Here is a 16,436-nt window from a genome sequence, read left to right as displayed (position 1 = left end):
AACAGGCTGATTAATTATTAATGAAATCAGCACCTGCTTCAAAGTTCACACTTTTGCCTCAGGCATTGTAGAAAATGACAGCCTCACCTGAGCTTGTAACAGGCACCCCAGAGCCCGAGGTGCCTGCGAAGTTTGTTTTGGAGGCTGCTGATATTGCTGTGGTTGTAGTCTACTTTGTGTTTGTGTTGGTAGTTGGAATATGGGTAAGTGAAAGTTTGCAGCCTCTTTGGCAATATTTTCACTGATGTAGAGATTTCTGTATGTCTAATTGTTGATGCTAAGATAGAGATTTCTAATTTGTAGTCCTCAGTCAGAGCCAACCGTGGGACAGTGGGAGGATACTTCTTGGCAGGACGATCCATGTCATGGTGGCCTGTGAGCTTTTGTGTATTTATGTCGTTTTCTCTTAATAAAAAAGCTGGAATATGTGCAAGACTACAAGGAAGAATCTTGATTTTCAAAGCCCTGGAATGACAACCAGGAAAAGGGAAATTATAAAATCCCGACAAGTCTCCTAAAAGAATTTATTACATGTAAACATACTGAGTAAATTTGTAAAGTTTTACATTAAATCATAAATCATATAACAGTTACACACAAATAAGTATGATTTTGACAGCTGAATTTGTGTTTAGTGTGAAGACATGACATTATCATAGTTTCCTTTAGATTTGAGAGTGTTTCCTCAGCATTGTGTTTCAACAGATTGGTGCCTCTTTGATGTCCAGTAACGTAGGCAGTGGTCTGTTCCTTGGATTAGCAGGGACAGGAGCCGCGGGGGGACTCGCAGTCGGGGGATTTGAGTTGAATGTATGGCAGACAAATCATTCCTCATCTTACAAGCTTTCAGTGTTGTATCAGTCATTATTTAATTTGTGAAGTTTGTTGCAGTTGTATTAGTTTGACAGTTTTATTGCATCACATGCTGAAACAAAACATCTTATCAGACATCAAGTGTGATGCTCCATAGGCAGCATGGGTCCTCATTGCCTTGGGCTGGATTTTTGTGCCCGTGTATATTTCTGCTGGGGTGGTCACAATGCCAGAATATCTGAGGAAGAGGTTTGGGGGTCAGCGCATCCGAATCTACATGAGTGTGCTGTCTCTCATCCTCTACATTTTCACCAAGATATCAGTAAGAATCCTTGTTCAATAAATGTAAATATATATATATGTATAGGTATAGGTGCTGGTCATATAATTAGAATATCATCAAAAAGTTGATTTATTTCACTAATTCCGTTCAAAAAATTAAACTTGTATATTATATTCATCCATTACACACAGAATTAAATATTTCAAATGTTTATTTCTTTTAAATTTGATGATTATAACAGACAAGGAAAATCCCAAATTCAGTATCTCAGAAAATTTGAATATTACTTAAGACCAATACAAAGAAAGGATTTTTAGAAATCATGGCCAACTGAAAAGTATGAGCATGTACAGCACTCAATACTTAGTTGGGGCTCCTTTTGCCTGAATTACTGCAGCAATGTGGCGTGGCATGGAGTCGATCAGTCTGTGGCACTGCTCAGGTGTTATGAGAGCACAGGTTGCTCTGATAGTGGCCTTCAGCTCTTCTGCATTGTTGGGTCTGGAATATCGCATCTTCCTCTTCACAATACCCCATAGATTTTCTATGGAGTTAAGGTCAGGTGAGTTTGCTGGCCAATTAAGAACAGGGATACCATGGTCCTTAAACCAGGTACTGGTTGCTTTGGCACTGTGTGCAGGTGCCAAGTCCTGTTGGAAAATGAAATCTGCATCTCCATAAAGTTGGTCAGCAGCAGGAAGCATGAAGTGCTCTAAAACTTCCTGGTATACGGCTGCGTTGACCTTGGACCTCAGAAAACACAGTGGACCAACACCAGCAGATGACATGGCACCCCAAACCATCACTGACTGTGGAAACTTTACACTGGAACTCAAGCAACGTGGATTGTGTGCCTCTCCTCTCTTCCTCCGGACTCTGGGACCCTGATTTCCAAAGGAAATGCTAAATTTACTTTCATCAGCGAACATAACTTTGGAACACTTTTTTTCCTTTTTGTCTTTAGCCCAGGCGAGATGCTTCTGACGCTGTCTGTTGTTCAAGAGTGGCTTGACACAAGGAATGCGACAGCTGAAACCCATGCCTTGCATACGCCTGTGCGTAGTGGTTCTTGAAGCACTGACTCCAGCTCCAGTCCACTCTTTGTGAATCTCCCCCACATTTTTGAATGGGTTTTGTTTCACAATCCTCTCCAGGGTGTGGTTATCCCTATTGCTTGTACACTTTTTTTCTACCACATCTTTTCCTTCCCTTCGCCTCTCTATTAATGTGCTTGGACACAGAGCTCTGTGAACAGCCAGCCTTTTTTGCAATGACCTTTTGTGTCTTGTCCTCCTTGTGCAAGGTGTCAATTGTCGTCTTTTGGACAACTGTCAAGTCAGCAGTCTTCCCCATGATTGTGTAGCCTACAGAACTAGACTGAGAGACCATTTAAAGGCCTTTGCATGTGTTTTGAGTTAATTAGCTGATTAGAGTGTGGCACCAGGTGTCTTCAATATTGAACCTTTTCACAATATTAATTTTTTCTTAGATACTGAATTTGGGATTTTCCTTTGTTGCCTGTTATAATCATCAAAATTAAAAGAAATAAACGTTTGAAATATATCAGTCTGTGTGTAATGAATGAATATATGAATAATTATTAATATATGAAGTATATCAAACAAACAGAAAAACGCTTGGGAGATGTTAATCTTAGATAAATAATTAGAAGAAAAATGCAAATTAAAAGCACAAGTGGTCTCAGACCTTTGGTTCCCTCTTTATATTGATAGCCTATACATTGTTTTAAATTGACCTTTATATCAATGATATTATAATGATAAATACATGAAAAAATGCCACATACTAGTATCATAAAACATGTTTTAAAATAATAAACCTAAGCCAATGAGCAAAAATACAGTGTATACTATATTGTCTACAATAAGAGTAAACCGCAAGGCTGCATAGCAGTATACATATAATAAAGTTAATCATGATCATAACTGTTTTTCTTTTTTCAGACAGACATTTTTTCAGGGGCTTTATTCATCCAGGTATCACTGGGATGGGACCTGTATGTCTCCACCGTTGTGCTGCTAGCTGTCACTGCACTCTATACTATAGCTGGTAATAAAACAACGCTGAAATTTTAGATATACTAATGTCTAAATGTGATTCTAGTTGAAATGCAGCAACTGGTGACTTGTCTTAATGCAGGTGGGCTGACAGCAGTAATCTACACTGATGCCTTACAGACTGTCATCATGGTAATAGGAGCATTTGTCCTCATGTTCATAGGTATAGATCCCTTCTTTATGAAAAGGTACATTTGAATTAATTATTCCTGGGTAAGTCATTTCAAAAGAATTTCCCCCTGCAGCATTTGACAAAATTGGATGGTACGAGGGTTTGCTGGATCAGTATAAGAATGCTGTACCTGCTATCACGGTTCCCAACACCACTTGTCATCTTCCTCGGTCTGATGCCTTTCATATCTTCAGAGATCCAGTGACAGGAGACCTTCCTTGGCCAGGCCTGATCTTTGGACTCACGGTTCTTGCCACATGGGTGTGGTGCACAGACCAGGTGAAACAGAATTAGAAGACAATCAGTGCACTATGATTTTACAATTTTAAATACAAAAAAGTCTCTTTAAGCTTAAAAACTGTTTTACATCAAGCAAGTGCATCTATTTAATGTTTGAAGGTGATCGTGCAAAGGTCTCTGTCTGCCAAAAACTTGTCCCATGCCAAAGGTGGTTCGGTACTCGGTGGCTACCTCAAGGTCTTCCCCATGTTCTTCATTGTTATGCCAGGAATGATCAGCAGAGTTCTTTACCCAAGTATGCTCAGTCTTTCTTGCATTTTCCCTAGATTTAGTCCCAAACATTTATTAAAACCAATGAAAAGGGGTTTACAATAGTGGTAAATAATGTGATGGTGTTTGTGTATTTTCTAGATGAAGTAGGATGTGTGGATCCTGTTGAGTGTCTGAAGATTTGTGGGGCCAGTGTTGGCTGCTCTAACATTGCTTACCCAAAGTTAGTTGTGGAGCTCATGCCAGTGGGTATGACAATCTTTTTCATTGAGTTGAACTTTTCCTTTCTGTCACCTATAGGATAATTTGTCAAAAAGAAAAAGCTAACAAAAATGTTAACAAACTAACAATTATTCTATAGCATCCTCATTTTATAAATATATAACTGCAATGCTGCATAGCAGTATACATATAGTAAAGTTAATCTATATATACACACACACACACACACACACACACACTATTGTGTTGGTCCCCCTTTTGCAGCTCTGATCCATCGAGGCATGGACTTCACCTTCCCCTGAAGCTGTGCTGTGGTATCTGGCACCAAGATGTTAGCAGCAGATCCTTTAAGTCCTGTAAGTTGCGAAGTGGGACCTCCATGGATCGGACTTGTTTGTTCAGCACATCCCACAGATGCGCGATTGGATTGAGATCTGGGGAATTTGGAGGCCAAGTCAACACCTCAAACTTGTGCTCCTCAAACCATTACTGAACCATTTTTGCTTTGTGGCAGAGCGGATTATCCTGATGAAAGAGGCCACAGCCACCAGGGAATACCATTTCCATGAAAGGGTGAACATGGTCTGCAACAATGCTAAGGTACATGATACGTGTCAAAGTAACATCCACATGGATGGCAAGACCCAAGGTTTCCCAGCAGAACATTGCCCAAAGCAACACACTGCCTCCGCCAGCTTGCCTTCTTCCCATAGTGCATCCTGATTCCATGTGTTTCCCAGGTAAGCAACGCACATGCACCCGGTCATCCACGTGATGTAAAAGAAAACGTGATTCATCATCAGACCAGGTCACCTTCTTCCATTGCTCCATGGTCCAGTTCTGAAGCTCATGTGACACTGTTGCCGCTTTCGGCGTTGGACAGGGGTCATGACGCATGGGCACCCTGACTGGTCTGTGGCTATGCTGCCCCATACACAACAAACTGCGATGCACTGTGTGTTCTGACACCTTTCTATCAGAACCAGCATTAACTTCTTGAGCAATTTGAGCTACAGTAGCTCGTCTGTTTGATTAGATCGCAAGGGCCAGCCTTCGCTCCCCACGTGCATCAATGAGCCTTGATCATGACCCTGTCACCGGTTCACCACTGTTCCTTCCTTGGACCACTTTTGATAGATACTGACCACGGCAGACCGGGAACACTCCACAAGAGCTGCAGTTTTGGAGATGCTCTGACCCAGTCGTCTAGCCATCACAATTTGGCCCTTGTCAAACTCGCTCAAATCCTTACGCTTGCCCATTTTTCCTGCTTCCAACACATCAACTTTGAGGACAAAATGTTCACTTGCTGCCTAATATATCCCACCCACTAACAGGTGCCGTGATCAAGAAATCAGTGTTATTCACTTCACCTGTCATAATGTTATGCCTGATCAGTGTTCCGATATATATATATATGGTATGCTAATCTATTATTTTTTTCCCCCTGTATTTGTGTTGTAGGTTTGAGAGGTCTGATGATCGCTGTAATGATGGCAGCACTCATGTCCTCTCTCACCTCTATATTCAACAGTAGCAGCACTCTGTTCACTATGGACATTTGGCAGCGAATCCGGCCCCGGGCCTCTGAGAGCGAGCTCATGGTAGTGGGCAGGTAGTTTCTGTTAAATGCTTTTTGGAAAAACTTTAGAGCCCTTTCATTTGACACATTTTTCAGAAAGTATCTAAAAGAGATGAATGTTATCATCATACAAAACTAGTTTAACAAAAGTGGAACTGGTCCACCACCACCATTTCCTCTGTGTTGTTTACCACACCAAGTGGATAACCACATCACTGTGGTTTTGTTGAGCTGTTTTGGGATGATAAAGGCACAGCGCATCCATTAGATATACATGCAAACTGTCAGTGAAGTATAAGGTCAAAATCAAATCAAAACAGTTGTCCTTTTCCAAAATATACAGCCTCCTGACGTATTTGCTGTGTCTTTATTTATATCTACAGGGTGTTCATTTTATTGCTAGTTGCCCTGAGCATTGTGTGGATTCCAATCATTCAAACAGCCAATAGTGGACAGCTGTTTGACTATATTCAGGCCATCACTAGCTACCTGGCACCTCCCATCACTGCAGTGTTTATTATGGCCATCTTTTGGGGGCGAGTAAATGAACAGGTGAATTCATTAACTTTTATCTGATTTGTGCTCATTCAAGAAAGTGAAAGTTAAATTGTTTATAACGTTTAATGCATTTCTTTTAAGAAGGTTGTAAAACATCCAAGTGAAGCTGCTCTCTTTTATCTTTGCACAGGGTGCTTTTTGGGGTCTGATGGTGGGACTAGTAGTTGGCACAGTGAGGATGGTAATGGAATTTGTCTATGGCACCCCATCATGCGGAGAGGAAGACCTGCGTCCCGCCCTGCTGAAAGATGTGCACTACCTGTATTTTGCTCTAATCCTGCTTGCAGTGACAGCTCTGATGATCACAGCCGTCAGCCTCTGCACTGCTCCTATTCCAGAGCAACATGTAACTATTAAACGCAATCCAAAATACATACACATCAACAAAAAAAAACAAAAAAATTGTATTACACGGATCTCTGAATCTCTGAAATGCTTGATTCAGAGGTCAGTTATTCCCTGATAATGACCCCCTCTGGGCTGTAGCTGGGGTAGTAACCGGTAGCCCCTTTAAAATCGCTTGAAACACCATTTGGTTGAAATTACGTTGCGGGGTGGGGGTCCCCCTCGGTAGAAAATCACGTTTCTGGGGGAGGCCCCCTCGGGGACCCTAGAAATCACGTCACCACCCTTTGCCCCGCTAGCGACGGCCTTGATGCCGCTCATCCAGGTATTTGAGGTCAGTGTCCAGAAAATATATGCTACCTATCACTGCTCCAAGATTTGGGTTAAAGATCCAAACGCAGTTTGAAGCTAATCCACAAGTGTAATCCTTATAACAGGCAATAGTCAAAACCACAGGGCAAGCAATCCAGATAATAACAGAGTCCAAGACAAGGGCAAACAGGGAAATCCTAGTGAGGGCAATTTCAAAACACTGCTTCATGAGGTTTCGAAGCTTTACGAATCTTCTGTTTCGAATCAATTGGTTCGGAGCGTGTATAGTGTCCGTGACATCACCCATAGGATTCTGAAGAGCAGTTTTGAAGTGTAAAGTAGGGACGAGCTGGCCGTTGCCATCTTGGCAGCGCGCCATCGCACGTCACTCCCGGATAACAGAAAATGGGCAAAAAAGGCGGGACGTGGGTGGAGCTGAGGTGACGCGATGTCTAACAGACAGCAGATAAATGGCTATCCATCTGTCACTCAAAGTGGCCACACCCTTAATTATGCAGAACTTTAAGGCTTTATATAATGTAAACGAATGAGTTATAAAAAAAAATCACCCCCCTCACAGTTGTCATGAAGGGCAAAATTAGCTGTATAGACCAAAAGCACAATTTGTACCAGTCTGTAAACATGTTTTTTTCTGTTGTAAAGTTGGGCATTTTAACATGGGGCTCAATGAGATCCCTTCTGGAGGGCTTCCCTAGTGGCCAGTCGATGAATTGTAGTTTAGGTCACTTCCGTATTGGCTTCAAGAGAAACTGAGAGAGGTTGCCGCTTGATCAAACTGCCAAAGACACATGATTTAAGTAAACAAGGGTTTATGTCATCACTGTTTCTAAACACTTTGAAATGTCAATAGTTCACCGCTAGGGGGCGATGATCTCTGTGAATCCATGAATCATGAGCAGTCTCATATAGTAGTTAATAGTCTCTTATTGGCCTGTTTAGCTGAGCTATCCATGGAACAAACAAAACTAGCCCTGACAATTGATAAAAGAACATATAGACACTTAATATTTAATTGTATTAGATAATTAGTTCATTGCATTTTAAAGATTTTACTTTCAATAAAACATTTGTGTTTTTATGTTTGGCCTGGGTTTTTGTTGCATTTACACTGTTCTGTAAACAGTACCGAAACTTCGACACAATACGGCAAATTTGCTTCAAATGTTCACTAGGAAATCCAGGGAGAAAAGCAGAAGATCAACAAAAAAAATTAGACGGGAAACCAGAAATAACGCTCAGAAATGCAGTGTTACACATCAAGACTTCACAACGAATATAGACTAAGTTAACAAGGGTAAATGAGAAACAGCTGAAACTAATCAGGGATAATGATGAGTCCAGGCAAGGGATTCTGGGAAATGTAGTTCATGATGGAATGACAATGGTCTGGGGAGGAGTGCCCTCTGGTGGATATACTGAGCACTCCAGCTGGTGATTGTAACAGTAACATTACAAATTTTCATTTAGTTGAAGTTTTTCAACTAATATTTATATTTTATTTTGTTTCAGATTTATTTCAATTGATGGACATGTTTTTAATAACCCTGGTTATCAACTGTATTTAGGCTACTGCAACTGCATCAGTATTAATAGTAGGTCTACAGTAATATTGTTGAAGTGCTCACCTTGTTTGAACGATTGTGCTGTTCTTAATACTTTACAGATTATAAAGAGGTTTGATTTTAAAAAGGTTTCTCCTCAAATCAATTTTAATGTACATTCTCCCCTCATAACCATTTGTATAAGAAACTTCCAAAAAAGAGATAAAGACCATGTACCTATTACCGATCTAAAAGGGCATGTATTTATATTGGTTTAAAATTAAGAAAATTACAGACTATCCCTAACCCTAAGAACATCTTGCATTCTTAGGTTTAATTTAATTTAATTTATGAGCCATTTTCTTTCATATTAATGTCCACATAAGGAGGTTCTGTTGCCCAAAATAGCCCAAATTATCTAGGCTATACCAACACACTGACAGAGACTTTATTTTGGAAATTCATTTATAAAGACAAAGCCCTTTTAATTTCTTTATTAGCATAAAAAGCAAAGAAAGCATGTCATTTAAAAAAAAAAAGTATAAAAAAGCATTATTATTTAATGATATTTTAGCTGTAACACACAGTGAGCTAATATTAACTCTTATATTTAATTTCAGCTTGTACGTTTGACCTGGTGGACAAGACACAGCAAGAAAGAACGTGTAGAGCTGGAAAACCCCTGGGCTAGAGGCTCCGAACCAGCAGGCCTTGATCCCAGCACTGCAGAGTCAGAGGGGTCGGATGAGGACGCGTCTGCATGGTGGAAGCGTGCTGGAATGTGGCTGTGCGGTCTCTCCCATGTGGCTAAACAACAGATGAGTGAGGAGGAACGGCAGGCTCTGGAAAAGAAACTCACGAGTATTGAAGAAGACCACACCTGGAAGACTGTCTGCAATGTCAATGCCCTCATTCTACTCACTGTCAATGTCTTTATTTGGGGGTACTTTGCTTGAATATACTGTAAAGTTCTGAATAACACTTTTTTTTTTTGTAAGAATCTCACCAATAAAACACATGTCTCATTTTATATACTGCCAGTGTCTTTTTTCACTTTCATGTACGATAAAGCAATATGTGAACTGACCAGACATGCTGGAATGAAGGACGATGTAATACGGCAATGTCATACTGTATTTGACCCAGATTTTTAAGTTGATTAAAAGCAGTTTGATGGCACAATTATAATTAAATATATAACAATATTTGGGGGTTTATAAGACAATCCATGTTATCGATTTGACTGCATTGACACTATTGAATGAGAACAAAACTTGAGCTGGATGACGAAACTATTGTCTTCCGTAAAGCTGCTAGCTAATTCAAGTTTGTTTCGTAATTGGTGAGTTTTGCAATATCAACACTTTTTGAACTGAATTGAATCAACACTGAACTGACTCAAACTGAACACCAACAATATTGTTTTGTGGAGCTCCTTATAGCTAAATTTAACTCTGTTATTGAACTGAACTGAATCAACACTGAACTGACTTGAGCTGAATAAGGACACTTTTGTCTTCTCATATTTGATGAAGTTTGCATCATTCCTCATTTGTTGTTATTTTCCTGTTTAAAGCTACAGGAGCTTATATATTTAGCTATATAAATAAAGGTGACTTGACCTGAATAATTTCTGCTGTGTCATAATGATAAACTATAACATATGTAAGATGCCACTAAGTTCTCAACCAGGGGTGGGGCATCACCAGGCTGTACAGGATGAATTTAGATTATATATCTATTATCGTTATTCAAAATAAATTCATGCAAATACAAATCTAAAACTAATATGTTTCTTATTTTAATTTGTCCCCTCAACAGTTGATGAACACTGAGGCACAGTTTGGGATTCCTGTTTCACTTTTGGTTTCTGTAGGCTAAATAAAGCCTGAAAACCAGCAGCTTTGTTATCATTACTGCAGAAATTCCAGAGGAAATATATAAGCCTACGTGATATCCTTTGAATATTATGTTGGACAATGGGGGGCCTTTTATTCAAAAGGGTTGAAAGTTGCTTTAAATGACTCTTCCAATCCAACTCCGGTTGATCCACGCCAGGTTTTCCAGCGCAACTCATCCATATTCTCATTGTGGGCGTGAGTCTCTCTGCATAACCTCCTCTCCACTTGAATGAACTACAAGTGCAAAGTCATACTACACTGTTTAGTGTATGCGAATGCGAGAGAGAGGAAACGTTGTAGCCGAGGGCATTTTACGGTTAATAGTTACAGATAGACAACACTTATTTCCAGTCACCGATTTCACAGAGTAATGGAGTCTCATGTTAACGCGAAACGGCTCTTTAATCACGCAACAACCCTGAAGCTTCACACGGGAAATTTAGTCAACCGCAGTCGACTTAAGAAGAAATGTCCGTCTTCGCCTAGTGAGGAGGTGAGTGACATGGGTTTGCAGTGCTTACAGCGCATTTTTGTCCACCTTGGCAGCATAGGCATGACATATTTTGTAGTGTGATGTTGTTCGGTGAATGAGTTTAACCACGGTCACCCCCATTATTTATGTTTATAATGTTGTCGTTGTGGTGTTGAGGAGTCCGAATCTTTTTTGCGAATCGGCTCCTTCGGACGGTTCATTTCACCGAACCGGTTCACAGATTCGTCGTCGCTCAAGTGTTCCTAGAGGTCCTCCTCAGCATCAACGAACTTTTTTTTAAAAGTAAAAAAAATATGTATATGGTTAAATACCTATATTTTCAGTTGCATCATTTGGATTTTGTGTACACTTGTTCTGTAGTAAGATTCTGTAATGATTAACTTAATTTTACTTTTCATCTATATATTTGTATACCTGCTCGAAAAAATGTATGATATGTCGCATTCCAATAACAGTCGAAAGCCTTTCAAATCGGTTTGATCGAATTATTAAAAGAATCGGCTCACAAGAACGAATCCTGGGCGAGATGTGATCTGTAGTCTGCTTCCATGAATGACGTCACTGACTAGTTTGCCTCGTGCTTCTCTTGACATGAAACTGTATGCAAAATGTGGTTTAAGCCATTGCTATACATCCCACTGTTGTTGTATATACATTCAAATGAGCATGTTTTTGTTCTAGCATTTGTTTGTATGTATATATATATATATATATATATATATATATATATATATATATATATATATATATATATATATATATATATATATATATTGAAATTCATAGCACCATCCTCAGTGGCAATGCTTCTGCCTAATAATAACACTCACTCATAGACCTATTAGAGAAGGTGTACAGTATTATGTGACCTGACCAGACATGCTGGAATGAAGGATGATGCAATGTCATGCTGATTGATGTAGGTTATCAAAATCATGTCTTACAATCTCAACAGTTGACAGAAAAATGAATGATGCATTTTTGTATACTGGCCAAACCCTCTCTGATATCCCATTATGAAAACTAGGCTTAGTCTAGGCAAGCCCATGCAAGTGGATTAGTAATGTATATATGATTTTGTAAGAAATATCTTCATGATGACTTGATGCAAGAGTTGATGAAAACATATTTTTAATTATATTTTTTGCATCTAATTAAATTGTTTTCAATTCATTTTTATCAGTGAAATGAATTCATAATTAAATATATTGAAAAATATTATTATTTAAAATATGAAAAACCATCATAAAACATTACTATTAGCTAATATTATGCCAAAAGCCTTCAGGGCCAAAAGATGTTGTGTTTTTATGTTTCATAATATTTGGTTTGTTCTCTGTCCTGTTTGTTAAAAAGTTTAGCAATGTTGTCTGACTCAATCCACAGCTTCAAGACTGCATCCAAGGCACGCTAAGCGAGTGGTTTGCTGCAATGCCGTCATCGATTGACTCGGTAAGACCTTCGAAAAAGAGGAAGAAACTCGTAAACAAGCCGTTTTAAACTAAACATATGTCACCTTTGACATGTTTAAGAGTTAATTTGCATGCGGTAGTAGCCAAAATGATGTCAGACTTCCTTAACATAAACAAATAGTTCAGTTGCATGAAGTAGTAGCCAAAATGTTTTCAGACTTCCTGAATATAAACAGTTGAGCACTCTGTGGATTGTGGGAAAGCAAAACGTCTGTCTCTTAGCACCATTAAAGCATATAGGCACTGGGATGAAAAGACAGTTGTTATGGTGATTGTTCATGGCATGGGGCCGGTGTGTCTCTGCTCTGGCTTATTCTGCTCAGTGAGTGGAGAGTAAAGGTCTTAGCACACAAAAGCTCAGGCTTATTGATGCATTCCTTTTATGCAGTCCATTAAAAAGGTGTCTAATGTTTTCACATGCTAAGTAAAGTGACCGGGGAGCTTCATAGACACAAGATTGCCAAAAAATGATGCAACTATAATGCATAATCCAGTAAGTGACTGGATACTTTCCATGGAAGCATGGTTATGCAATTCATTAACCGCAGTTTTTCTTCCTCAGGAGCTTCCCAGTGTTTTGGACTGCACCATTCCAGAAAACACAGAGGCCATCACCCCAGAGGAGAGAGAGGAGCTGAAGGTGTCTGGTGAGGATTCCTGATCCTTAGTGCATTCAGGATCGCTGTTGCAGTGCTTGTGCATGTTAGTAAATGTGTTTATGTTTATGTTTGCAGTCAAACTTTTTCTCACTGAGCCACACCGCTCATCGATTAGAAGTGCAGTAGACATGGGTAAGTTCTGCTTAATAAGATTATATACAATTATTATTCGTATGTTTGATGGGTAAAACTAATTATGGCTAAGTGTGACTTTCCTACCCTAAACTAAGTGATTTTTAAGACTCTAAGAAAATGTAAAGCCACAATACAGGGCTCCAGACTAACTTTTTTCACTAGGAGCACAGTGGCCCTCAACTGAAAATTTTAGGGGCACAACCAGAAAATTTAGGGGTGCGCACCGCAAATCAACATGCTAACCAAATCTACTAATTTCCACTGTATTACTAATAGGGATGGGTATCGTTAAGGTTTTAACGGTATTACTACACTTGCCGATACTGCTTATTGATCCGGTACTTTAACAGTATTCTTATCGGTTCTTTTTATTATACTGAATTTTTTTTTTTGTACTTACAATATCTCAAATGTTTCCAACTATTTGTAAATCGTAAGAAAATTGCGATTTATTTTAACCAAGGAACCGGGACGTGTGAGGGAGTCGCCTGTCAATGGCGTAACTGCTTCATACCATAGTCATGTTAAAAAACATTAATTAATATAAACATTAACATTATTTCCTCATAAACATTACTAGATCCATTGGTATGACGACAAGTTATATGATTCCACGTTCATTCACTGCATCATCAATCTACACCTTTGTTATTGTTTTGAAGAGGTTAGTGACCCCTAGCGGCAAAAACATACATAGTGTAGCTTTAAATACTACCTGAGGTCCACTTATTATCATGGAAAAATATTTGTATTTATTTATTTAAATTACTGGTTGTTTTTATGACCCCTGTCTGACCCTTAATTATGATTATAAATGAATTTAATAATTAATATAATAAAAGTTTTTGTTTGAGTATTATTATTATTTTTAAATAATAATAATTATGTGATCTAATAAATTCCCCCTTAGAATGTGAAATCCGCAACATCCTCATGAGGAGACTAATTTGAGAAGGTTAGCAATAAATGGATCAATAATGGCAGTCATTTTTAACAAGTGGCATCTCTTTTAAATGTTCTTAAGTTGCAGTATTTTTGAGAAAGCCATTTAGTCAATATATACACTACTGCTTTTTGAAAGAAGTCTCTCTTGTATGCACCAAGGCTGCATTTATTTGATCAAAAATAAAGTAATAGTAAAAATTACAGTAAACTGTAATATTGTGGCTATTTTAAGCCATTTAATATATTTTAAAATACATTTTCAGCATCATTACTCCAGTCTTCAGTGTCACATGAGAAATCATTCTAATATGCTGATTTGGTGCTCAAGAAACATTTCTTATTTTTATCGATGTTGAACATAGTTGTGCTGCTTAATATTTTTGTGGAAACTGGTAAAAAAAATTTTCGAGATTCTTTGATGAATAGAAAGTTCAAAAGAACAGCTTTTTTTTTTGCTTTTTACAATGTTAAAGTCTTTACCGTCACTTTTGATTAATGATGTATTTAAAAATGTTACTGTGCCCAAACTTTTGAACAGTAGTGCGAGTATTAATTTCAGATAATTTGTGTTGTTCAGCTTGTCTTTCGTTAGGCGTATCTCAGCTGGACTCTGTGATCATTGCTCCGCCTCCTCTCCCCGAGGGCGAGGCACAGACGCTGACCCACCTGCAGCCGCTGTGGGAAGAGCTGGAGAGTCTCGTGCAAAGCCAGAAAATTGCTGCCATCGGCACGTCGGACTTGGACAAAACCCTCCTAGAGCAGCTCTATAACTGGGCTCAGGTCTGCTATATCCATTTTTTGATAAATAGTTTACAGTGGATACGAAAAGTTTTTTATGAATGTTTTTTTTCCTCATTCATGCTATGCAGATAAAGCCGAGCAGTAATCAGGTGAATCTGGCCTCGTGCTGTGTGATGCCTCCGGACCTCACTGCATTTGCTAAAGAGTCCGACATACAGTTGCTGACGCACAATGACCCCAAAGGTGTGCACTTTGTGCTGAGTCACTGATCTGCATGTATGAACCGGCTCTGCCATGTAATTATACAGGAAATCTAACATTGCCAATTTTTCTTTTGTGTCTAGAGCTAATCAGTGCTGCAGGCTTCCAGGAAGCGGTCCAGGGGAGCAGTAAGGACCTGCAGGTGGCCGACTGGAGGCTGGAGTGGGTCTTACGGTACTCCATCATCGTCAAGAGCAGAGGCATCATAAAAGCAAAGGGATACATTGTTCATGCTAAGAAGAGCAGCGACCATTAACATGTCCTGTTTGAACAGGTTTTTTTCTTTGGTTTCCTGAAATTTATTCCACTTAATTTAGGGAGCTACTAAATCATTGATGCATATTTTACAGGGGTTTTTCTCTACACACTCAAGTGATTTTTAATTTTCGAAGAAGCAAAAATTCACTCAACCCACTTGACTGGTTCTTCCTCGTGATTAAGAATATTTAGAAAGCTATCTGTTATTGTAGGTAAATGCAAAGTGCCTCTTTTTCTGTCTTGGCCTGGTTGATTTAGGGTAATAATTAAATGTAAAACAATGGGACAACAAATTTAGTACAAAAAGATTTATAGAAGAGATGCACTTGTATTGCTCTGATGGTTTTGGTGAAATACTTTTGGAGGATTTTTCCATTTTATTTAAAAATGTTTACCAAATTTTTTTTTTTTAAAAGAGTGGGCCACATAGTTTTAGATTTTTTACTTTAATTTTAAATGTCATATTTTAAGTCCTGCAGGCATTTTAAGTTTGTTTAATTTATTTTCACTGATGCTTTGCATGGAATGTTCAATAGATTTTGCCTGTTGTCAATGGATGATTCTCTTTTGCTATCCCTTTGTAAACTAAATGCTTTGCTTATCTGAGATTAAAATAAATGTTTGAATATGTAACTGTATGGGTTGCTGTTAACATGCATGGCATGAATGGCATTAATTCATTGTATATAAAAACACTGGAAAATACCACACTTGAAGGAAAATAATGATTATAGTTCCAGTATCTAGTCAGAATATATATTTTTACTTGTGTTATTTATTCGTCGTAATGACGATTACTGTTGGATCCAATCGTATAAGAGAGATTTTTCATGTACCATACACATGTAATCACTATTTTCAAATCCCATATTGTTTGTTAAACATAATGAATTTGGTTTATAAACTTCGAAATTGAACATGAACTGGCATTGGGTTTTTATTTATTTCAATGGTTTTTATGTTGTGACAGCGAAAAAATAAAAGGTTTTGACTTTTTATTATAGTGTTTGAATCCTTGTAGTGTCTATCAATATCACAATTGTTTCGAAAGTAAAACCAAGACACAGATCCATCTCATTACTTGCAACTCGCCCAATAACGCTCATCCATGCATTCTTGCATCGGTTAGTCCGG

General features: G+C 38.6%; 2 protein-coding genes across 2 annotated transcripts; both read left to right on the top strand.

Annotated features, from left to right (window-relative positions):
* Positions 1-74: 74 nt before the first annotated feature.
* slc5a9 (solute carrier family 5 member 9) lies at positions 75-9,466 on the top strand (the record flags this gene model as incomplete). The annotated part of the gene is made up of 13 exons (XM_079826763.1): positions 75-203; positions 304-375; positions 706-810; positions 971-1,135; positions 3,061-3,166; positions 3,257-3,337; positions 3,420-3,625; positions 3,746-3,881; positions 3,998-4,105; positions 5,543-5,693; positions 6,044-6,212; positions 6,349-6,564; positions 9,058-9,466. The coding sequence occupies 13 exons, from the start codon at positions 75-77 to the stop codon at positions 9,391-9,393; spliced, it is 1,980 nt and encodes a 659-aa protein (XP_079682889.1). The 3' UTR covers positions 9,394-9,466.
* Positions 9,467-10,561: 1,095 nt separating this feature from the next.
* Positions 10,562-16,304, top strand: gclm (glutamate-cysteine ligase, modifier subunit). Its single transcript, XM_079826223.1, has 7 exons — positions 10,562-10,831; positions 12,218-12,283; positions 12,866-12,950; positions 13,038-13,094; positions 14,620-14,822; positions 14,912-15,026; positions 15,128-16,304. The coding sequence occupies exons 1-7, from the start codon at positions 10,709-10,711 to the stop codon at positions 15,298-15,300; spliced, it is 822 nt and encodes a 273-aa protein (XP_079682349.1). The 5' UTR covers positions 10,562-10,708; the 3' UTR covers positions 15,301-16,304.
* Positions 16,305-16,436: the final 132 nt, after the last annotated feature.

This window comes from Gobio gobio (genome assembly GCF_949357685.1).
Source record: "Gobio gobio genome assembly, chromosome: 10".
Taxonomy (NCBI): domain Eukaryota; kingdom Metazoa; phylum Chordata; class Actinopteri; order Cypriniformes; family Gobionidae; genus Gobio; species Gobio gobio.
The sequence above is the reverse complement of the archived record's forward strand: the minus strand, read 5'-3'. Positions and strand labels throughout refer to the sequence as shown.

What these genes read in the sequence shown, in the direction of transcription:
- gclm (XM_079826223.1), top strand. Translation starts at nt 10,709, where the DNA reads ATGGAGTCTCATGTTAACGCGAAACGGCTCTTTAATCACGCAACAACC. An exon ending in CGTCTTCGCCTAGTGAGGAG is followed by an intron (nt 10,832 to 12,217) that starts GTGAGTGACATG and finishes CTCAATCCACAG; the next exon opens with CTTCAAGACTGCATCCAAGG. An exon ending in TGCCGTCATCGATTGACTCG is followed by an intron (nt 12,284 to 12,865) that starts GTAAGACCTTCG and finishes TTTCTTCCTCAG; the next exon opens with GAGCTTCCCAGTGTTTTGGA.